Genomic DNA, 21,347 nt, shown 5'->3' on the forward strand with positions numbered 1-21,347 from the left:
ACGCGCTATTCCAGATCGGGCACTCCTAATCGCTGCCCGCAACCCCTTGGCGCTCCTCTCGCTCTGTGCTCTCTGTCCCGAGCCCGCTCCTCGAACCACACTGACCGCTTGGCCGGAGCCGCCCGTGCATGTCGCTGAAGAAAAAGTCGGCTTTGTCGCCGGCAGCCCAGGAAAGTCGTCTTGTTGGACAGCACACTCCGGCTCGGATTGGCAGCCCGCCGTTGTGTAAGTGTAGCCAACTCGCTGGACCTCAGCCGAGGTAGATACTACCCAAAAGGGAGAAATGAGGCGCCCAGAGCTTCCACAGCTGGCTCCGGCAGCACAATCCAAAAGACTACGCTCGTACGGAGAGCCTCCAAACAGCCTGTGGCTTAACATATTCACCCGATATGGAGTAGTTATTTTCAGGGAAAAGCAAAACGGAAACCCTAAGAATAATATCGTTTGGAACAATGTGTTACTCCGGACTCCACGTACCATCCATACGGTGACCGAAATGCTTGTCATCCATCCGAGTGCCGTAATGATATCCCCCACGCACCCAGTACGACCAGGTCTTTCTGCTGCTGGTTGGGCCGAAGCGGAAATATCAGAGGTCCCGGAACGGAGGGGAGGAGGCGGGAAGTCTGCATCTAGGGCAGATTTCCTTCCCCTCGAGACACTCTAAGCCTTCTTGGGACTTGCATGCTCCAGCTGGCCGATTGCACCCCTTCCCGTCCTCCACCCGGATGCTATCGGCAAACGTGGCGCAGAGGCAACTGGGCCTGCACAAGTGGTCACCAGAGTGCGAGACCAGTCAAGATCTTGGTCGACTAGTTGCACCTTGTCTATTTTTGGTACCAGTTCCTCCATGGTAACTTTGATGCAATTGACTCCAAGTTCCAGCCGTCAATGCTCTCAATGCTTTCAATACGGAAGTCACAGGCGATCTTTAGAAGCAAGCTAGCGTTTACAGTAGATCTGCCAGACATCCCTGTCGAGGTGCTATGAGCCACAGTGGACTTTTAGGAAAGCCAACCCACGGCCAGCCCTACAAGTTGTCAGATCCCCATTGCCCCTAACGAGCAACAGCGGTATATGTCAGCTATCCGGATGATCTACTAGACAGCCAGGTCATTCTCCCAGAAGCAGCAGCACAGGCGTTCCCCGGCCCGTTTGCAATTTTGCGGCACAAGCATAGCGTGAGGATACGCTGGCTGAGCAAATGCTGACTTTGGGCCATGAAACCTCTCACCAGAGATTATGGCTCTACCTTCATTATTCGGTCATCGGGAATGCCTTGAATACAATGCATGAACGCCTGAGCTGGCAAGTATCCTAGTGAATGATTCCTCATTGCTCTGCCCATCATAGCGCAGCTACGATCACTCACGTTGCCATGCTTCTTCTCAGGTGCTGTGCTGCGCTGAGGGTGACGTCGGCCCATGAGCGACAGATAAGTGAGGACAATTTGAGGATCAGTATTGTTCCTTTGTTTATCGAATGAAAGCGCTTGCTAGGCTGCTAAGATTTGGATATTTCCGCCTCACGCGCACTTCGCGGACATGCTCCAAGTTAGAGATAATTATAGAAAAGGCTTTTTGAACGACCATAGTCCACCTACGATCATTGACATTTCTGGCCGTCCAAAGTACTCGCAGAGTTGAACTTGACAGCGGCATGCGGGCACGTTTGCTTTACGGGACTTATGCCTAGTTTCCATACCGTAGAAGCAATCAGAATTGACTTTAAGTCAAAAAGGCAAATCTTCGATATCGTCTTGAATTTCTCTCGTGTCCGCAGCCGCAAGAGCATAGAGCTGACTAAGCAAGGCGGCTCTGGCCAGCAGAAAAAAAATATCCTGAAACGGGTGGAAGACGACCAGCGACGGAAGTTTGATGATGGTGGGACATGACAGACAGTACGTAGGAGATCCGGAGTGAGCTATGTTCGACGTCTATATTGCTTGCTAGTGTTTTAATCTTGGCTTAATTTGAAGCCTCTGCCACTCTTTATCCTCCCCTCCGCGTTGATTCTCCCCACAAAACTGGCTGGTTCACAGTTGCCAGCGCGAGCTCTGGCACGGTCTGTCTGCGGTCTGTCCTCAACTATTTCCCCGTTTTTCACTGCTGGGTGCAGAATCTTCTCGCGAAGTTCAGCATTCGGGGTCTCCCCTCACTCGTACCGGCTCCTTCCAACGACCACATGGACCTTTTGCAAATTCTACCAAACCACTAGAAGCAGGCCCCACACAGATGAACTTGACGCCACTACCGCCAGAGCCCACGACTTCATAAACCCGCGAAGGTGTTGGATTCTGGGCGGCAAGGAATTGTCATTCTATCCTCCAAGACGCGAGCTCCCGTACGATTCCAATCCAATGAAGACCTTTATCCAGTTTGTAACCACTCCCACGGCCGATACTCCCGGGACGGCGATCCTCCTTCACTTCGATGATAAGCGATACATTTTTGGGAACCTCGCAGAGGGGACTCAGAGGGCATGTGTCGAGCGCGGAGTCAAGCTTTCCCGGGTGACCGACATTTTTTTCACGGGAAAGACTTCATGGTCAACACACGGCGGCATAATGGGCATGCTTTTAACACTGGCCGATGCACTGTCGAACGCCTCAGCGTCTCTTTTGGAATCCGTGGATGCAAAAATTGCGGAGTTAAAGACGATGAGGGACACCACGACCGACCCCTCAGTGCGAGCCAAGGCCGAAAGTGGCCTACAAAAGCGTCTCCAGGAGCGATCGAAGCTTGAGGTACAAGCCCAGCAACGGGCCACTTTGTCACTACGTGGAGGCCCGAATTTGACACATACAATTGCTACCGGCCGGAGATTTATCTGTCGACAGGGGATGCCGATATGTATACAAGAGTTCGACGGGGAAAGCGGCATTGGAAATTCCCAGAAGGTAGCGGATAAGCCTGCCTTGTCAGACGATCATATCAAAGTTTGGGCTCTACCGATCCTACCCTCCAATAATTCCGGGAACCGGACCAGGAAGCGAAGCCATGATGAATTTGAGGAGCAGGTCCCATCATCAGACTCGTCCAAATCGTCTGACCAACGCTTCAAGGACCAAGTCACTCGTCAGGCAGTCGTTTCAGAAATGTTCAATTCAGACTGGCGTATGGATACGCTGGTAGAAATGCCTATTGCGGAGGTTTCTCTTCCGGCGACACTCTTCGTGCGCAACCCCGAAACTCAAGAGATCCAACCCTATACCGGTCCCAAGCCCGGCGATAGCGAACCGCTGCCTGATATCATGGTCTTGGTGCGCAAACCCTGGCCCGGTGCTTTGGTTGAATCTCTTCCACCAACATCTCCTTCAGAATGTGCAATGTCGTATATTATCCGCAACCATGACGTAAGGGGAAAGTTTGACGCAAAAAAAGCAGCAGCGCTAGGCGTTCAACGAGGCCCTGACTATCGGAAGTTGACGGAGAATCAGAGTGTGCTCTCGAAAAACGGGCAGATCATCACCCCTGATATGGTACTTGGAGAGTCTCGCATCGGGAAAGGTGTCGCTATAATTGAACTCCCGAGTGTGGACTATGTGGAGAATCTGATTGCAAGGCCAGAGTGGAAGTCGACTGAGGTTATGAACGGAATGACAGCGTTCATATGGATACTTGGTAAAGGAGTTGGTGCGCATCCACGACTACAAGAATTCATATCCACTATGTCGCAAGCTCAGCATGTATTTTCGTCGCCTGACTACTCCCCAAATGACCTAACTTTCAGAGCTGTCGCCCGATCGACCATGGAATTCTCAGAAATCGACAGTGCACGCTACAGTCCTCCGAAGTATGTTACTTCTCCCCGCTCAAATGTACCGAGGCCGGAAATCTGTGTTGCGAAGCCTGGTATGGTCGTCAACTTGGAGCCTGAGTTTAGCATCGAGAATTCCCAGACTGAACGGAATATCGATATCAACCAGATAAAAAGGAGTGTTGGCGATACCGTCCGGGGCCACGTTGATGCGGTGCGGCAGAAGTTTAATGAGATCCTTTTTCAAACAAAAGTGGAGAATATGCGGCAAAGTATTCCTAATAACGACGCAGAGATAATTACACTGGGAACAGGCTCTTCCCTGCCTTCGATGTATCGAAACGTGGCTGGAACTTTATTACGAGTTCCTGGCCATGGAAGTTATCTCTTCGACTGTGGAGAAGGCACATTGGGACAATTAAAACGAGTTTTCAGTCCTGAGGAATTGAAAGAGGTGCTTCGAGAGTTAAAGGTCATATGGATAAGCCACTTGCATGCCGATCATCACCTAGGTACGGTATCAGTCATCAAGGCTTGGTACGAGGAAACTTTTGGTAGTCCCCCACAGAAAACAGCAAATTTCGAAACTAATCTCGGACAATTCCTGAGCGAGAAAAGACTGTGTATAGTGTCAGACATTCACATGCTTGACTGGTTGGCTGAATATTCGCATGTCGAAAATTATGGCTACGACAAGATTGTTCCGCTCGCCGCAACTTCGTATGAGCGTTCAAGCGGTTACATTTCCAGCGTTCTCACTCTTCACCGTCGTGATAAAAATGGGCTCGTCCAAGAACAATTTGGCGAGAATAGGGGCGAATGGATCAATTTCGACTCTCCAAAACACCAATTTATGGCCCCCTTCCAGGCAGCTACGGGGCTAAGTTCCATTTTCACAGTACCCGTCTCACATTGTCAAGGTGCAAAGGCTGTTTCTTTTACATTCCCTTCAGGCCTAAAGGTCTCCTACTCGGGAGATTGTCGCCCATCTGAAGCTTTTACCCGCATTGGACGGGATTCCACCGTCCTTTTACATGAAGCAACATTCGAAGACGACATGTTTAAAGATGCCTTGGCGAAGAGACACTCCACTCTCAGCGAGGCACTTATGGTCGGGAAAGAAATGCATGCCAAGGTAATCGTCCTAACGCACTTTAGCCAACGATACCGCGAAATGCCAAATATCGAGAAGGCCAAAAAGACCGGATTTGTACCGAAATTTCGCCACCGTAAGTCACCCGGGTTCGTCATGCCTAATGCAGTGCGTGATATCCCTGCAACAGAGGAAACACAACAGGGTCTGGAGACATCCGACATAGCAGATGACCTTTCTGCGAAAGAGGACCTGTCCTTGCAGAAAGCGCTTGGTGATGATGTGCCCGTGATCCTTGCATTCGACTACATGCGTCTACGTCTGGGAGATGCGTTGCACGCCGAGGCACATATGCCTGCTATGAAGGAGCATCTGTCAGCTTCTGAAGTGGAATTTTAATATCATTACTGGACATGTCCATGTTCGATTGGCATTTACGATATGTTTCGAGCGATTGTATATATGAAGCCTATTTACATTATCCCTAATGTTAGAGTGGATAGACACACCAAAAAAAGACCACGGACCCCTTTATCAAATCTCCTAAGTTAATGGATCCATTTTGCATCTCTCGAGCTCTCTTCAAAAGTTTATTCTAAAATCTATACCCTCAGGTCAAAATCCACTTCCCACCACCAAAAAAAAAGGAAAAAAGAAAAAGGTAAGGCGGGGTTTGGTTTCACAATCATGCATCATAGCCAGAATCGAGAATATAATTAGCAACTAATAGCCAGCCCTATCCTCCCCTTCCGCAAACATACCCTTATCTGTATTCCACCCACATTCCTCTCTCCAATTTCCCGGCGTAAATTTATCAACAATCTGCTTGAAAGCTTCAAGAGTACAGAATGTCGGCTCTCCTGGTAGATGATTTGCGGGCTTGGCTGCGCAGCCAGGTATGGCTACGGGCTGGTCGTTGTAGCGGATACGAACATAATGTTTATGGAGTGGAGGAAGTTTCGAAACTGGAGTCCTTGCTACGTCGGAAGGCTCTGTTAGCGCTGTGCTGGATGTTGTGGCCGAGCGACGGAAGAAAGACAGCAGTGACGATGGTTTGCTGTCGTTGTTCTTGCTATTGTTTTCGGGTAGAGGGTTGGATAATTCTTCGAGGATATCTCCTACATGGGCTTTGTGGTGATGCCCGTCAACGTCCTTGAATAGCTCAATTGCGATGTTGGATGTATAGGGAGGCCATTTCCCGTTGTCAAAAGCACCTAGACTCGTTAAGATAGCAGCAATTGTGGTATCATGGCATCCGCTGATTGCAAACTTGACAGGCGGCCCGTGCTCTCGCTTCGTATCTGTGGTAGGCCACCAGCCGCCACTAACGCTGGCAGCGACCATTCTATCCACGATATCACCCATTAGCGCACCAATTCCAAGTTTGCGATATTCCTTGCTTTCCTTGTATCCAGCAAACCATTCATCCGTGGCTATTTGGTCAGCAATGCCGTAACCTTTGGTGTCATAGAATTCTGAGGGAAGACGGGTCTCGGGACCATGTGCCATGGTCGAGTTGATTGTATCAAGAATACCGGACAAGCGTGGCCGGGAATCAACTGCTACGCGAGGAGAGCTTTGGGGCATCCACTTGGACCAGATAGAATTCAGGTAGTCCATCTGTTCGGACTCATTCCCTGGTGCCGGTATGTCAGATTTCGGCCGGTACGAAATGCAGCGAAGGCCCCCAGGGTGAGATTGATGTACATACATCTTTCAGCCGCACGTTGGGCAAACAATCTGGCCAGCTGCCTGAAGCGATGACAGTTTCCTTCATTTGGGTATAGTGTCTCCTCTGCGGGTGTCCTCTGGACGATCGTAGGGTTCTCAAAATCGGAAGTCCTAGCGCTCGCTGGGTACATCCCCCAGAAAGTTTGCTGAAGCGACTCAAGGGCTCGCGGAACGGGTGTGGCACGAAGGTACATATGGTCTGCATTCGATATAATTTTAGGCATATACCCGAGCTGCTCGACATAGAGATATCTTAATCGACGACCTAGGGCGAGAGTGGTTTGACGTCCTTTGTCGGTCAATTCACCAAGCTGACTAGACATGAAACAGTTAATACGGTCGATAATATACTATTTATGTTGATTCTCCCTTGGGATGTTAACTTGCCAGATGCCATCAGGTTCTCCAGCCGGTCCCACTGAAAGTAATGCTTGGTCATTATTCCCGAATTTCTCGATCTTTCGACGCCAGTGAAATTCGTCCCATTCTGTCAAACTAGTTCCGGCTGCAGCTATCGCTACAAACCGCTTTGCTAAGTTGCAATACGGCCAATCTGAGGGGAAAGCGTTCAGTGAGTGGGTTCAGGGTTGCTCTGGGGATTATGGACTCAATTTACATGGATAGAGCCCAGTCTGTAGCCGATATTAGCTTACAAGTCAAGGGTTAGGCCGGTTGTAAAACGTACGTTCTGGAATCTGGCAGACACAGGTGTTCGTTCACCTAGATTGCTGTGAATAAGCTGCTTGTCGAGATGGAAATAAGAAGATTACCGTGTCGCAAGAACTAGAAAGCAGGGCAAGCGAATTAGCATAACCCAGTCAACTGTTTAACACAGAACATACCACTTGGACCAACTGCAGCTCCAGCCCCTTGGGATAAAGCTTCTCGAGCTCCTCCTTGGAGTATGCACCCCGCGGAAGTAGAGTTGTCATTTGGAGATGATTAAGAAGACAGTCCTTGGGAGAGCTCTGTCCAGCACCATTAAAGTGAATTAAGAGTTGTTGCTAGCAGTGGCCAGTGAGACAATCAAAGCCGAAGACATGACGTTGCGTCGGCTTTTAGAGAATTGGTCTTGACCGCCTTAGTTAGTTACCAATCCGAGCTGGGACGGTTTGTCAGGCCGCCTCCTCGCCGTTTTAACCAACTAGCGCGGGAGTTTCAGACGAAAGCGTGCAAGCCATTCATTCTCATGCCAACCGGTGAGGTGTTCATGAATTCTTTAGTCCCCCGCAATGGAAGATACGCTTGCGCTGGCAAGCTCTCTACCGTATGGAGTGACCGCGCATCACCTCTTTTCCACAGACTCTTTAGGGCTTTCTACAAGGTGTTAATGAGGCACACATCCCACTGATTCTCCCAGGAGGAATGCAATATCAGGATCATCAAGAGTACACCGGGAATTGGCTGCAATTGTCCGCATGTTACATGGGCTTGGGGGCAGTAGATATATGTACCACCCAAGCAATACTGCCAGGCCTTGTCCGGTGCAAAATTAAAACATTTCCCATATCCCTGTCATATCCATGTGGTCCAAAAGGAAACAGCCAGACGTGACCTGTGCTTCATTTACTAGTTGGCTAGCGCAGTGCGTTCTCTAATTAATAGATGCTGAGCCCCCGAGTAGTTAGCCTGTGAGCATCACTGACAAATGCTGATAAGCATTGTGGCCTGGCCGATTCCATGGAAATGAACATTTGCATTCAAAGCATGGGGCAACTGGGTTGGTTGCATGGTTGCCGGGCGAGATTTCATCATTGTATTTCACGGCCCTGACCCTGACCCTTAAAACCTTCACACTGTAACTCTTTTTCCATCACCATCATGTTGTCACTTCCATAACCACCATTATATGTCCACTCCAGCCATTATCACAGTTTCAGGAACAAGCTTGACCTTCAGCTCTTGGATGAGTGGTAAGTTCAGCGTTTTCTCCCTATGCCAAGGGAAGAGGACTTCAGACAGAAAGCTTGTTGGAAAGTAAGTATTCATTCCAACTTTCAAGCAGCCTCTTAAATAGGCCCAGCCAGGCCTTTCCTCCCGCGGTCCCTTGCAGCCCATATTTAAGGCTTAGTTCAAGCAGCTTTGCCACGAGAGGAGACGCCCTTCCAGCGTAACCATCCATCCACCTCTGTTTCGTTTGTGATACCGGGCGCGGCCCAATTAAAACGCCGCCAGAGCTCTCGCGCCCCAGGAACATCCGCCTTCGTTACCTCAGGCTCTGGTGTGAGTGAGTCTTGGATCTTCCCACAAGGGGGAATACCCCACTCGTGCCGGGCATCCATTCTGAATGTGGCTGACTTCCCCTAGTTTTCCGCATTCAGAACTGTCCAAATTCTCGTGTAAGTAGTAAAATATGGGGAAAAAGCCCAAGTTATTGCTCCTCGCGCTGGTGCCGATATGATTCCACCAGACCCATCCTGTGCATCAGCTTCTACAGCCCACACGATGCAGATATAAATTCTGACCATATTAGGGCCGTAGCAAATTGTTCCCTTCTTTGACTTTTCGGGCGGAGAGCCAATCGATCCAGTCGGAAACAGCCCGTAAAAAAAAGGGTCTAACAGCGGAAAACGGAAATCTTGCGGTCAACAATCACCGCCACGAATTGGCTAGTCATGGAGGTAAGAAAGCCGCTCTCCTTCGGCCTATGCTGTTCCACTGCTGGCCTCTTGTCCTCTTCTTGATCACAAGCGAAACTCAATCTTACCTTTGTTTCCGGCGCTTTTGCTTTTTTATAGTTATTGGCACTTTATTTAAAAAGGCGCGTCTCCTTTTTTTTTCTTTTCTTTTTGTTTTTTTCCCCCACATGCTCAAGGAGGGGATGCCGTTCGGTGCTCAAACATTTTCCAGCCCAAGAATCGCGACATGGAGCATGCACCCAATGGTCCCCCGTCTTACAGCGTAATAAGGATATAGTAGGTATTCTATCCAGATTCGCTGTGGGAAGCCTTGAGCATCTTTAAGATTCCCCCCTTCTATTTCTGTCTGTTTGTCTTCTGTATCTCTTCTGTTCAGCAACCTTCCGGTGTGGAGCAGATCCAGCCTGTCGGTGGCGTGTTCGCTTTCTTAAACATTGAACCGCAGTGGAATCTCCCGAGCGCCCATTGATTAGCGTCCGTCTGCTTCTGCGAGGAAGGACTCTACCTATTGATATCAGACGTTGAGCTTTTGTTCAACGAACCCGTTTGGCTTGTTTGCTGAAGAAGCTCCTCAGCGGGGGGATATCAGAGCCAAAACACCACAAAGTGATGGATGGCCCCAGGTGACAAGCATCAGACACGCGCTTCAGCCCCGTTACCCGAGAAGCCATGCTTTTCATTGCTTCATATCTCACTACCCTCAGCACTCCAGCGATGTAATCGCCGTCGGGTCCTTTCAAGCGTTGTTTCCTGCTTCCCGGACAACTTGGCCACGCGAGCTCCTACTCCAGAATTGCATTCTCTCACTCGTGCACTTCGCTCGTTTTTCCTCTCTGTTCCTCTCTATCCCCCCCTCTCTTTTCTCTCTCTATTTCTCTCTCTACCTCCTGTGTGTCTTTCTGTTCTGTCTGCCTACGCACTTTTTCAATATCACTACAATCTTTATAGTCCATTCTGGGCCAACACTCGTTGCGTGATAATGCCTCTTCCTACCCCCAGACTCACCCCCAGGCGCCACCGTTCAGCTTTGAAGCCTGGACAGGAACGCTTGGTATTTTCGGACAGCAGTATTCTCCATGGCCAACCCGCTATCATGAAGACAAGGGCCCAGCTAAGTCTTGAGAAGAATTTACAGGCCATGCAAGCAGCACAGTCGTCCAGTCAGCAACCTGTCGCGCGCGCAGAGCAAGCTCCTCGCAAGAAGCCCCGCGATGAGAAACCCCGCTTGTTATTGATGGGATTGCGCAGGTAAGTGTAACATCACTCTGTATCTGCACATCTACCCATCTCTGTCTAACGACGTCCATGTTCAGGAGTGGAAAGTCCTCTATTTCAAGCGTTGTCTTCCACAAGATGCCGCCGAACGAGACCCTCTTTCTAGAGTCCACCACACGTATCCAGAAGGATTCAATCCAGTAAGTGGCTACCCCGCTAACTGATGGAAGTTGCCGCAGTGCTTCTAACGTGGCTCCTCTAAATATCCAGCTCGTTCATGGATTTCCAAATCTGGGATTTTCCTGGGCAGTTGGAGTACCTTGAACCATCCTTTGACCTGGAGGAGCTTTTCAGCACACTCGGTGCCCTGGTGTGGGTTATTGATGCCCAGGATGACTACACAGATGCAGTTGCTCGTTTGAATCGCACAATCCTAATGATCCAACAGTACTACCCACATATCAACATTGAAGTGTTCATCCATAAAGTTGATGGACTTTCTGAGGAGTTCCGTTCTGACATCTTTCAAGACATCGTTCAGCACATCACTGATGAACTTAGTGATGCTGGTTACGAGAATGCCCCTGTCCACTTTTACCTTACCTCTATTTATGATTATTCTGTTTTTGAGGCGTTCAGCAAGGTGATCCAGAAGCTGATTCCATATCTTTCGACACTCGAGAACCTCATCAACATCCTTGCCAACAACTGTGGTATGGAAAAAGCATATCTCTTTGATGTTCTGAGCAAGATCTACATCGCATCCGATTCGCGTCCGGTGGATATGGCTTGCTATGAAATGTGCTCCGATTATATTGATGTCATTGTGGACGTCAGCGAGTTGTACTCATGGGAGCACCCAGATCGCAAACCTTTGGGGCCCCAGGTTCCCGAGGCAGAAAGTCATGTCATCTTGCATGATGGCACTATGATTCACTTGATGGAGATGAATAAGTAAGCTATGCTTCCGAGGTTCTCCTATGTCGCATAGACAGGCTAATGATTCGTTAGGTACTTGTGCCTGGTCTCTGTGATCAAGAACCCAGAAGCAAAGGAGGTGAAGGGGCTCATTGATATGAACTGTAGAACGTTCCAGGATGCCTTGAACGAGGTATTCGAAAGGAAATGGGAGCGGGAACTGGACCAAGAACGGGAGACAAGAGCTTGAAAGTGATCGTACCGGACCGTATGATGGATCCAACAATCACAGAAAACCAAATGAGTAGCCCCAAAAAAAGGGTGAATAAGGAGATTCCGCCTGCGAGAGACAGATACAAAGATTGCATCTATCTGGGACAGGCATGACAGAGCCTACTTTATTACAGGAATTTAACAGGCATCTGAGCACTCATTCTACAGTCTTGTATGTAGAATGAGATCTATGTGCATGAAGTTGTGCTCGGACTATCCCGACCCGTTTGCGTCATCGTGCAGGGGTTGATGAGTTACCATACAGAGTTCGGAGTACGGAGTACTCTGTAAATTTTAATGTAGCTGTAGCCACGTCCCAACACCACAACGGCCAGTGATTTGTCTTATGCGCGTATTCTAACTATTGTGCTCATGATCATACACTAATATTTGACGAAGACATGACCGACCTACGGCAACGGGCCAAGAACCGGCCGCTGGCGGAGGCTGGGATCGACCGGCAAGAATCGTCCGAACCGCTCAGAAAGCAAATAAGAGCCTACGACGAAGAATCGAACACAATCAGTGTATTGGATATTTTTCGATTTTTATGTTTAATCTTAATTGCCTCACTTGGCTTATCATACTTCCTCACGGGCGATTCAATAACATGGGGCTTTAAGCCGTGGTTCACACGTTGGTCGGTGTTGGTCAGAAGGCTCGTACGTTTGCATCCCTAGCTATCCACTCGCACATAATGACATATCCAAACTCTGTTTCATTCTACATACATGGACAACTTGGCTGAACTGGAACCCACTCATAGCGCGGTCCCGTCCTTCTCACTCCCTCCGAGCTCTCGCTCTATAATGGAACTTCCCCAGATCTCCCGATCTACATCTCCGTCAACCACACCATCTACGACGTCTCCGCGTCCCCGCACCTCTACGGCCCAGGCGGAGGGTACTCTTTCTTCGCAGGGCGCGATGCAACGCGTGCGTTTATCACGGGGTGTTTTCAGGATGATTTGACGTCGGATTTATCCGGGGTTGAAGAAATGTTTATTCCCATTGAAGATGATGATGAATCCGAGGCGGAGCAGGGGATGACCAGGGCGGAAAAGAAGATGCGGAGAGAGAGGGAAATGAGGGAGGCGAAGAGCATGGTGGAGAAGCAGGTGAAGCATTGGGTGCAGTTTTATGAGAAGAGCCATAAGTACTTTTCCGTTGGGAGGGTGGTTACCGAGGACGGGGGAAAGATAGAAGAGAATGGAGGGAAAAAGAGAGAGTTATGTGACGAAGCTAAGAAGGGAAGGCCGAAGAGGTCAAACCTGAGAGAAGAGAAGGAGAAGAAGGCAAAGAAGAAAGCGAATTGAGACATTCGCCTGTCTTGGATCAAAAAATATGGATTGTGATAGTTATATACGCCATTCCATAATGCAGCTTTTGGTTAACGACCCAGATACTTGTGTCTGAGAAATTACGTAGAATGGCACGGCAGAGGTAGAGATCATTCTTTAACCGATCCTTTGCTATCATGACCGCGTTTTATGCAGTCTCATGTATCATTTGTATGATAAGCTGTCTGCCTTACTAGTTACAAAAAGGCATTCAATTCATATTTTGCAGCAGTGTCTGCCCGGTCATTTCAACCTGAAGAATATCCTTTTTCATGCGCAACTGATTTGTCATGATGGAGGAGGCAAGTAAAAAGGGAATCCATTCATTAACCCATAAAAGACGTGCTTGTTTTAAGAAGGGCAGGTATAGCAAAACACCGTTCGGAAGAGTAACGGAAACCCAGGCCAAAGGAAACGACGACAAAGATAAAGAATTTACTCGCTGGCGGTGACAGCACGAGCTAATCAAACAGAAATATTCGGTTAGCGGCGCTGAAGAACGTAGAGCTATACAACGCGACAAATGTGTGTGAGAGATAGAGGGGCAAGTTCAACGTACTGTAAATGTTCATCTTCGAGTGTCCGACGACCTTCTTGATCTGACCCTTCTCCTCCAAATCAGCCAAAGCCTTGCGAGCCAAACTGCCGTTGATCTTTAGACGATCGACGAGGGTGGCAACGGTGATGAGACGGTACGACTGCACATCCTTGTAGAGTTTCTCCGAAGTGGTCTTATCGAGGACGACGGCGTGGTTGGCCTTGTCCTTAACTGTTTCGGGGGGAGCATGTCAGCACATGTCTTTGATGACGGTATAGTAGTATCGAAAGAGAGCTATCTGCATGTATCGTGGAGGGTGCGGCAGTTCAAAGGCCACGGCAAGCGAAATATTCGAAGCGAGGGAAGACCGCGCTTGGAGAAAGAATCGTACCTTTGCCCTTGGACCACTTCTTCTTCTGCTTCTTGCCGCCGGAGCTTGCTGCGGGTGCCTAGTAGCAAACGTACATGTCAGCATTCTGCGTTATCGCATGTTGAATCAACTCGTCGGCCCTCGCTGAGCAAGGAGATAGACTCACCATGATGGATGAACTTGAGTTGCAGTTGTCGACGGAATGTTCAACACGAACTTCAAGATCGTCTGTCCAGGTTTGTTGGATGTTGCGAAATTGCAAGTGGGGGATGACTAAGCGAGCTTTAGCCCTAAGCCCTCGTTTCACCTATCCCGGACTAGCTCGGACCTTAATTAACACTCTTCCGGCCGAAGCTCATTTTCTCTTGGTCTGGCGACGGCTATGGGTGCGGCGACGACCCATGGGTGTGGAAGGGCGGGGTCTACTACAGCTTCCTGCAAAAAAAAAGCGTCACGGGTGATTCACAGTCGTGTGAAGCAAAGATGGTGACGGCCATACAGCGTTGAGTTTTACCCAGCAAGGATGGTGGTGTCTTATTACAATCTTGTCGTCAGCCCTTCAGTGTTCGATCATGTCCCTTTATATCGAACGTTAAAAATGACCTGTGGAGAGGTGGCCGCATGAAGAGTAGTTAAGCCAGGTTTTGCGCTTCAAGGATACATCAATCTCTCCTCCATTTTTAGGCTCAGGGAAAATCGATGGCTGATAATGAGGGTCGTTCTTCCCCCAGGCTTCTGACTGACCGAAACTCCGCTGAATGTCCTGATCCCAAAGGATATCCCATCGTGTAACCAGCATGCCAGCCAAACCAAACCAAACCACCAGCATCTCTAACCCAAGATGCATTGTATTTTCCACCATCCGCACGGGGTATTGGCACTATCTTCGGTGCACGTCCGCATATCCATTGGTGCACCGTTGCGACATCATCATCGTTTGTGGTCATTAGTAACTCCGGCTTCTCATTGCTCCAGAGCATGTGTTTAATATTCGACTTTTGAACAAGAGCTCCTATCAGGTGTGGAGTAAAGTTTCGGATCGACCACATCCAGACAATATGTGGCAGTCCCTGGTCTATGGTAGCAAGCATAGTACCTATAGGATTAAACAACAGGGCAGAGATGGTCCGAGTGCCAGCAGCGATGGTATATGTAAATGGAAAAACCGGAGACTCTGGAGCGAGGGTGTATTCTCGCTCCAAGACAACAGAGCTGTTCTCCGTATAAACATTTCGCTCAATGGGCACTGACATCGGATCTCCAAGGACCATCGCCAAGCCAAACTAATAGGAATTAGAATCAATCGCGTCATTGGACAAGAATATAGAATACTCACAGTCTTCCCATTGATCAATTCAATTGTACCTCCCTGCTTCCCAAGAGCCAAGATACGTGAGTCAGGACTCCATTCGATCGTCTTCACTCCAAACCCAATCTCATTCCCAGCCCCAGTATACGTTCTGAAATATTGCCCATCGGCGGTGTAAATAGCCACTGCAGTCCCTGCAAGAGAAGCACCCCAACAAGCGATCCAAGCTCCATTTGGGCTGCATTTTAGCCCCTGAACATCGACCATTTGTAGAGTGGCGGTAGCAATACAGCCGTAAGTCCCTGGTTCATGGACGGACAAGATATCATTCCCTTCCACTTTAAGAAGCAATGCTAGATGTCCGGATCGTGGGCGGAATACATATCCATTCGGACCTGAGAACTTTGGGGCCTTGATAATACGCTGTTCACCGGTCTTCAAATTGAAAACCATAGCTTGGACATTGAACTCCAGAAAACAAATAATCTCATCTGCACTTGGCGTGAATTCGATGTGGACGAAGCAGGTCCCTTCCCCAGCATCGATCTCAGCAGCCCAAGTTTCATCCTCGGGATCAAAAACCGAGATATGAGCGTTGCTGGCGCAGAGGACCCGCTGGATGCTGCTCTTAGCGAGGCAACTGGGTTTTGACCATTGGAGAAACCTCAGGCCACCTTTAATATCATCATGCAAGAATATCAGGCGAAGCAAACTGTCTTCTTGTGCAGTCTGGTGTAGTTCCAAACAGCGGTCGTTCACGACGGCCACATACCGGCAATCCTCGGATATGACAGCAGGAATAGCACCTTGTCTATGTTAGGGGACCTTATTAGTATTCTAAGGGCATTGTGTAAACCTACTGTGGTATTTGGCATTATTATTAGATGTCGACATTGGGCCCTTGTGAAGAGAGCAGGCTTTTCGATCGAGTTGTCGCGACCATTGGGCGACTTTCTCCACTTTCTGAGCCCGGGGAGTTAAAAGTCCGGACCGTCTTCCCCCTCTCCGTTGAGCAAGATCCTGAGGTTGGACAACACGTCTAATTACTTTTTGGCGACGCCTAAAGGAATACAGGCACAATGTTTGTGATGATCCCAGCTTCCTACTCCGTACTCTTGGGTTTTTCAAATTATGCACGTCAACGGTGGTTGATGAAGAGGGAGCTTGTGCCCACGGCAAGTCAAGTCGGTTCCCAAAGACTCGGTGAAAGGGTCGGAGAACCACACATCGCGTCGATCAACTCATGCTGAATAAGCCATAATGGCAAAGAGAGCTCATGGATCTATTATCTAGAGTACGGAGTACAGAGGATATTCCGTAGGACTACACATTTTACTCGCGCAACGGTCAGGTCAAAAATCGCGGTGCCCCGCCCTACCTGGCATGCTCCTAACCTGGGGTGTGGACAGACGCCGAAACGTCCTCAAACTTCACCTTTTCACGGCATCATCGAAGAGGTATTCCGTGGGCTCCGTTCTATGATGGTGAACGACATGATGTATCCCGTCCTGTGTCGGCTTCTGCCGCTGCTGTGGCGCGACGCCCTCGAAGCCTCAGGCAGCGAACACATGATGATCTTGGCAGACACAGCCTCTTGTGGCGTCAGCTACGAAATCCGGTCATGTGACCATCACCCCTGTGCAGCCAAGCCACCACGTCTGCTGATAGCGTCGAGATCCAAGCTCTCTCGCGACAGCGGCAGGTAGCGTGAGTGGAATGCATGATAACCAGAGGATTTGAAGAATGAAGTTGGAGCTTGGTTGCTTTCTGCGGTCCGTCTGGCCTTTCCTCCGTAAGCCTCGGCTATATGGGTGATTGACGGGGCGCTCTTTGGACATGCCAGCGCCGATGAATGATAACGGGGCACAAACCCAAGCGAGCTTGGGGAGGGAATTTCTGCTCGTTTATTCCACTTTTTATTTGGGAATTAATAATTGCCGGTCTGTCTAGCCTTGTGCAGGCCGCCAATCTGCAGTTTAAGCTTCTTTATTCTCCGACCGCTAGGTTAGGTTTGCAGCGGAATTTTTAGAAGCTCTCCTCTTCCGCCAACAAATGGACTAAAGACCGCGTATACGGTCATGGCCCCAGAAGAGCCAGCTAGGCCTGACTAAGATTGCTCTATTCGCTTGCATATGAAGTACTGCTGGTTTCCGAACAGCTGAACTTGCTTGCTGGAGCAAACTATGCCTGTTGATGTATCAAACTTGCGGGAAACCTTGAAAATCCGGAATGTCTCTCCAGAATGCCAACTGGCTTCCCCAGATATATGCTCTTCAACTGCAGATTTGTCATCGGGTTCCGAAAATAGAGCAACAAGAAAGCCTGCTGCTGGATTCAAGAACAGGAAACACCCGGGGAGATCCAGGTGGCGGCGGCAATTCACGGCCATCCCCGTGGGGGCATCTCGAAATCATCGAAACTAATGCGGCCCATCCAGCGTCTTGGCCTTGCATGTTTGGATTCGACTCCGTACGCGGTCCTGAATTTGTCGATTTTTTATTGACTGATGCTCCATATGCAGCATCCGCTCCTCATGTTCTAGAAGATTTTAGGCTCCTCCACCTCGATGCATCCCTGATGAGTGAACAGCAGTCTGCCAAGGCTGGTGTCCAGGATTGCCCACCGGGTTACGGGAGTAAGGATACATTCCGAGTTCGTGCATAGATTTTTCTTTTTTTCGTAAACCTTGCCTAATACAAGGACTCGAAGGGCGCGCGGAATTTTCCGCTGGCAGTTTCGAGGCTTTCGCCCTCTCTCAGATATATACTTTTGCTGCGTCTCAAATTGTAGCTCTCAGACGGCTATTCCAGCATGGCGATCTGCATCCCGTCACCCGTTACGGATTACGGAGTACTGGTTAAGCGAATATTCCACGAACCTTCTGGCGTAAACCTAACTAGACTTTTCGGCGATCCACTTGATACTCCTCCGTGCTCCGTAGGCCGTATGTCATCGGCATTCAGCCCCGCGTCGAGAAAAAGAGTAAGGAGGAAAAGAAGTTGATATTATTGGGCTTTGGCAGCTTCCCAAAAGTCATGTGAGAGCAAGTAATCACAGCTCTGGCCAGATCCAGGCTATCTGAATGTTCCCTGAAGGTGACCAGCCGTCAAGGGCAGTGCTGCTGTTCCCATCGCAGAATGGCCCCCGCGTAGTCCGACCCGCCGCAACTCCCACACACGCTGCAGCTGCTGAAATTTTTCTGCTCCGGCTGCCCGACCCGGCGAGTTGGGAGTGTCCTGATTCCTGTGCACACAACGTGGATGCGTGGGGGAGGGGGTGTTTTGAAAAGTTGACACAAGTCCGAACCCGAACAGAATGATCAGCGCAGAAACGCGCCCTGTGAGGCCCACTTTCTTCTAGTGCAAGAGAAAAAAGCTCTGGAAAGTTTGCTCCACAAGCAATTCCTCAACCCAGTTCCTTCACCTGCCATCGGGATGGCGGGTGACGAGGTTGAACAAGTGCGAATTTTTTTGGTTATCTGAGCGAAGGAGGCGAAACCGGCTAAGACGAGTCAGGAATAACTTCATGCTACTAATCCTGGGTTTCTCAAGGTTTGCGGCGACCAGTGGGAACGAAACCAACCAATCATGAACGCTGGGCGCCTTTCTCGCAACTGGAATCATCCTTGAGAGATTGCGGAGAGCCAGGGATAGAGGGACTCGGTGCCGGAGAAATGCCAAGACCTGCTCGTTGAGCCCTGATAAAGCTGCTCTCCATCCCACCTCTGTCTCCCGTCCGCCATCGCCCAAACCTCTGCCAACCTCGTCAGGCTCGTTCGTTTCATCGGGACTATATGCCTCTGACACGATCGCTAGGCTTCTGATCGCGTCTTTTCCGGCACCCCCGACCGCCCCACATTCATTCGTGACCATGTGTTGAGGTGACAAATTCTTGACTGCTTCGAATTTTTATTCTATATCATCCCCTAGCTACTCATCTATACGAGGGGGAGCGCAGATATCAATTTCTCCGGAAAGGGAAAAAAATAGAAAAAAAAAAAAAGAAAAGAAAAGAAACGAGAGGGCGAAGAAAGAAACAATCATGGGCGTCGAACACAAGCAAGGAAGCGGGATGATCGCCGACGCGGAGGCGATGCGTGTCGCATCGTGGGACGAAGGCCTCCAAAAGCAACCAGAGGGTTCTTTTGCGCAACGCATCATCAATAGCTTCAAGAGGGATCCCAACGCCTATATCTCACAACCAATAAGGTCGAATACGGAAGGATTCGATGCCGAGGGCGCCGCGGCCGCGACGGCTGCGTCGCCGTTGAAACGGCGATTGAAGTCGAGACATCTGCAGATGATTGCCATTGGAGGCTCGATAGGTATGTGATTGTTTATTCGCTGAGTCTGGAGTGGAGATTTCTGTTCCGTCCAGCATGTCCTACTCTGCTGCGGCATTATCGCTTATCATGTCGTCAAGGAACGGGTCTTTTCGTCGGTTCCGGTAGATCATTGGCAACCGGAGGACCGGCTGCGGTTGTCATTGCTTTTTGTTTGATCGGCATCATGTTGTACGCAACTATCCATGCGCTCGGTGAACTGGCCGTCATGTATCCCGTTGCCGGAGCGTTTGCTCACTATTCGACGCGATTTCTGGACCCTGCATGGGGTTTCGCCATGGGTTGGAATTACGCGATCCTATGGCTTACCTTACTTCCTCTCGAGATCGTCGCAGCTGCTATCACCGTCGGCTACTGGGAAGCCGATGTATCTCCGGCTGCCTGGGTTGCTATGTTCTACGTGCTCATTGTCGTTATCAACTTGTTCGGTGTCCTTGGATACGGCGAGGCGGAATTCGTCTTCTCGATTATCAAAGTCATCGCTGTCATCGGGTTCATGTAAGAAATCCACATTTCGCCGATGCTGGAAAATGGATTCTAACAATTTTTCAATAGCATTCTAGGTATTGTATTGAACTGTGGCGGTGGCCCGAACGGTGACTATATCGGCGGTAGGTTTTGGCATAATCCGGGTGCGTTCAACAATGGATTCAAAGGTCTGTGCAGCGTGTTCGTGACGGCTGCATTTACCTTTGGTGGTGGCGAACTGGTGGGTTTAGCTGCGGCCGAAACTGCAAATCCACGAAAATCTATCCCTACCGCGGTCAAGCAGGTATTCTGGCGTATTGTCTTGTTCTACATCGTGTCCATGGTCATCGTTGGCCTGCTTGTGCCGTACACTGACGAGAGATTGCTAAACGGTTCCTCTACTGATGTCAAAGCGTCGCCGTTCGTCATCGCAATCAGCGATGCTGGAATCAAAGGTCTTGACTCGGTGATGAATGCGGTTATCCTGATCTCTGTTCTGTCTGTTGGCAACGCTGCTATCTACGGCTCGTCGCGTACCTTGACCGCCTTGGCTGAGCAGCACCAGGCTCCTGCTTTCCTTGCGTATATCGATCGAAAGGGTCGCCCCCTAATGTCCATCCTTGTTGCTTCTTGCTTTGGTCTTCTGGGATTCCTCGCTGCTACGCCAAAGCAGCAGGAAGCTTTCACGTGGATGTTGGCGATTTCCGGCCTTTCGTCCGTCTTCACTTGGGCCTCCATCTGTCTTGCTCACATCCGATTCCGTCGAGGCTGGAAGACCCAGGGCCATAGCCTTGATGAACTTCCCTTCAGAGCCCAAGGTGGCGTCATCACCTCCTGGATTGGATTCATTATCAACTGCATTGTCCTTGTTGCGCAGTTCTGGACTGGGTTCGCCCCTATCGGCTATGGGGAATTGTCGCACTCCGAGAGAGTCAAAACCTGGTTCTCGACCTACCTCGCTGCACCGATTGTGCTCACATTTTACATTACATATAAACTATGGTACCGCACATCTATTGTGCATGCCAAGGATATGGATCTTACCACCGGGCGGCGAGATTTGAATCTGCAGCACTTGATTGCGGAGGAGAAGGCCGAAAGAGAGAGCTGGCCAAAATGGAAGCGGGTGTACAAAGCTTTCTGTTGATTTCAATTTCACGAAGGTTAGATTTTGTATGCGTGTACGGAGTATATAGAGTATCCTATTTTATCGACAGCGATTACGGTGTTAGCTTTGTGTATAGTATCTTAAAAAAAAAAAGAAATATCGAACAATGCTTTTGACTGCACTGCGAACAGAGCGAGACAGGGTGGTTATTTGCAACTTGGATGAAGCGCGATGACAAATTGCGA

At 49.6% G+C, this 21,347-nt stretch overlaps 8 protein-coding genes across 9 annotated transcripts; 5 read left to right on the plus strand and 3 right to left on the minus strand.

Moving 5' to 3' along the window:
• The first annotated feature begins 1,876 nt into the window (after window positions 1-1,876).
• Window positions 1,877-5,389, plus strand: D8B26_005531 (uncharacterized protein). Its single transcript, XM_003069007.2, has one exon. It carries the CDS (start codon window positions 2,360-2,362, stop codon window positions 5,249-5,251), a length of 2,892 nt encoding a protein of 963 aa, XP_003069053.1. The 5' UTR covers window positions 1,877-2,359; the 3' UTR covers window positions 5,252-5,389.
• D8B26_005532 (uncharacterized protein) lies at window positions 5,369-7,515 on the minus strand (the record flags this gene model as incomplete). Its single annotated transcript, XM_066124908.1, has 7 exons — window positions 5,369-6,489; window positions 6,564-6,898; window positions 6,971-7,136; window positions 7,200-7,215; window positions 7,269-7,303; window positions 7,354-7,366; window positions 7,426-7,515. 7 exons carry the CDS (start codon window positions 7,513-7,515, stop codon window positions 5,576-5,578), a joined length of 1,569 nt encoding a protein of 522 aa, XP_065980989.1. The 3' UTR covers window positions 5,369-5,575.
• Window positions 7,516-8,732: 1,217 nt separating this feature from the next.
• D8B26_005533 (uncharacterized protein) lies at window positions 8,733-11,787 on the plus strand. 2 transcript variants are annotated; one of them, XM_066124909.1, is made up of 7 exons: window positions 8,733-8,806; window positions 8,891-8,922; window positions 9,057-9,204; window positions 10,349-10,470; window positions 10,536-10,637; window positions 10,708-11,391; window positions 11,449-11,787. In XM_066124909.1, exons 3-7 carry the CDS (start codon window positions 9,199-9,201, stop codon window positions 11,603-11,605), a joined length of 1,071 nt encoding a protein of 356 aa, XP_065980990.1. In that variant the 5' UTR covers window positions 8,733-8,806; window positions 8,891-8,922; window positions 9,057-9,198; the 3' UTR covers window positions 11,606-11,787. The 2 variants fall into 2 exon arrangements, with proteins under 2 accessions (XP_065980990.1, XP_003069051.2); XM_003069005.2 differs by lacking the exons at window positions 8,733-8,806; window positions 8,891-8,922; window positions 9,057-9,204 and having other exon boundaries at window positions 9,392-10,470.
• Window positions 11,788-11,945: 158 nt separating this feature from the next.
• D8B26_005534 (uncharacterized protein) lies at window positions 11,946-13,032 on the plus strand. Its single transcript, XM_003069004.2, has 2 exons — window positions 11,946-12,290; window positions 12,395-13,032. The coding sequence occupies exons 1-2, from the start codon at window positions 12,030-12,032 to the stop codon at window positions 12,941-12,943; spliced, it is 810 nt and encodes a 269-aa protein (XP_003069050.2). The 5' UTR covers window positions 11,946-12,029; the 3' UTR covers window positions 12,944-13,032.
• Window positions 13,033-13,059: 27 nt separating this feature from the next.
• Window positions 13,060-14,234, minus strand: D8B26_005535 (40S ribosomal protein eS25; the record flags this gene model as incomplete). Its single annotated transcript, XM_003069003.2, has 5 exons — window positions 13,060-13,428; window positions 13,527-13,736; window positions 13,897-13,954; window positions 14,042-14,148; window positions 14,216-14,234. 5 exons carry the CDS (start codon window positions 14,232-14,234, stop codon window positions 13,403-13,405), a joined length of 420 nt encoding a protein of 139 aa, XP_003069049.2. The 3' UTR covers window positions 13,060-13,402.
• A 125-nt stretch (window positions 14,235-14,359) lies between these two features.
• Window positions 14,360-16,078, minus strand: D8B26_005536 (uncharacterized protein; the record flags this gene model as incomplete). Its single annotated transcript, XM_066124910.1, has 3 exons — window positions 14,360-15,158; window positions 15,212-15,990; window positions 16,045-16,078. 3 exons carry the CDS (start codon window positions 16,076-16,078, stop codon window positions 14,562-14,564), a joined length of 1,410 nt encoding a protein of 469 aa, XP_065980991.1. The 3' UTR covers window positions 14,360-14,561.
• A 1,275-nt stretch (window positions 16,079-17,353) lies between these two features.
• D8B26_005537 (uncharacterized protein) lies at window positions 17,354-17,900 on the plus strand. Its single transcript, XM_066124911.1, has one exon. The coding sequence runs from the start codon at window positions 17,414-17,416 to the stop codon at window positions 17,846-17,848; it is 435 nt and encodes a 144-aa protein (XP_065980992.1). The 5' UTR covers window positions 17,354-17,413; the 3' UTR covers window positions 17,849-17,900.
• Window positions 17,901-18,817: 917 nt separating this feature from the next.
• Window positions 18,818-21,141, plus strand: GAP1_2 (glyceraldehyde-3-phosphate dehydrogenase 1; the record flags this gene model as incomplete). Its single annotated transcript, XM_003069001.2, has 3 exons — window positions 18,818-19,508; window positions 19,607-20,024; window positions 20,082-21,141. The coding sequence occupies exons 1-3, from the start codon at window positions 19,226-19,228 to the stop codon at window positions 21,139-21,141; spliced, it is 1,761 nt and encodes a 586-aa protein (XP_003069047.2). The 5' UTR covers window positions 18,818-19,225.
• Window positions 21,142-21,347: the final 206 nt, after the last annotated feature.

The sequence above is a fragment of the Coccidioides posadasii genome, chromosome 3, assembly GCF_018416015.2.
Source record: "Coccidioides posadasii str. Silveira chromosome 3, complete sequence".
Taxonomy (NCBI): domain Eukaryota; kingdom Fungi; phylum Ascomycota; class Eurotiomycetes; order Onygenales; family Onygenaceae; genus Coccidioides; species Coccidioides posadasii.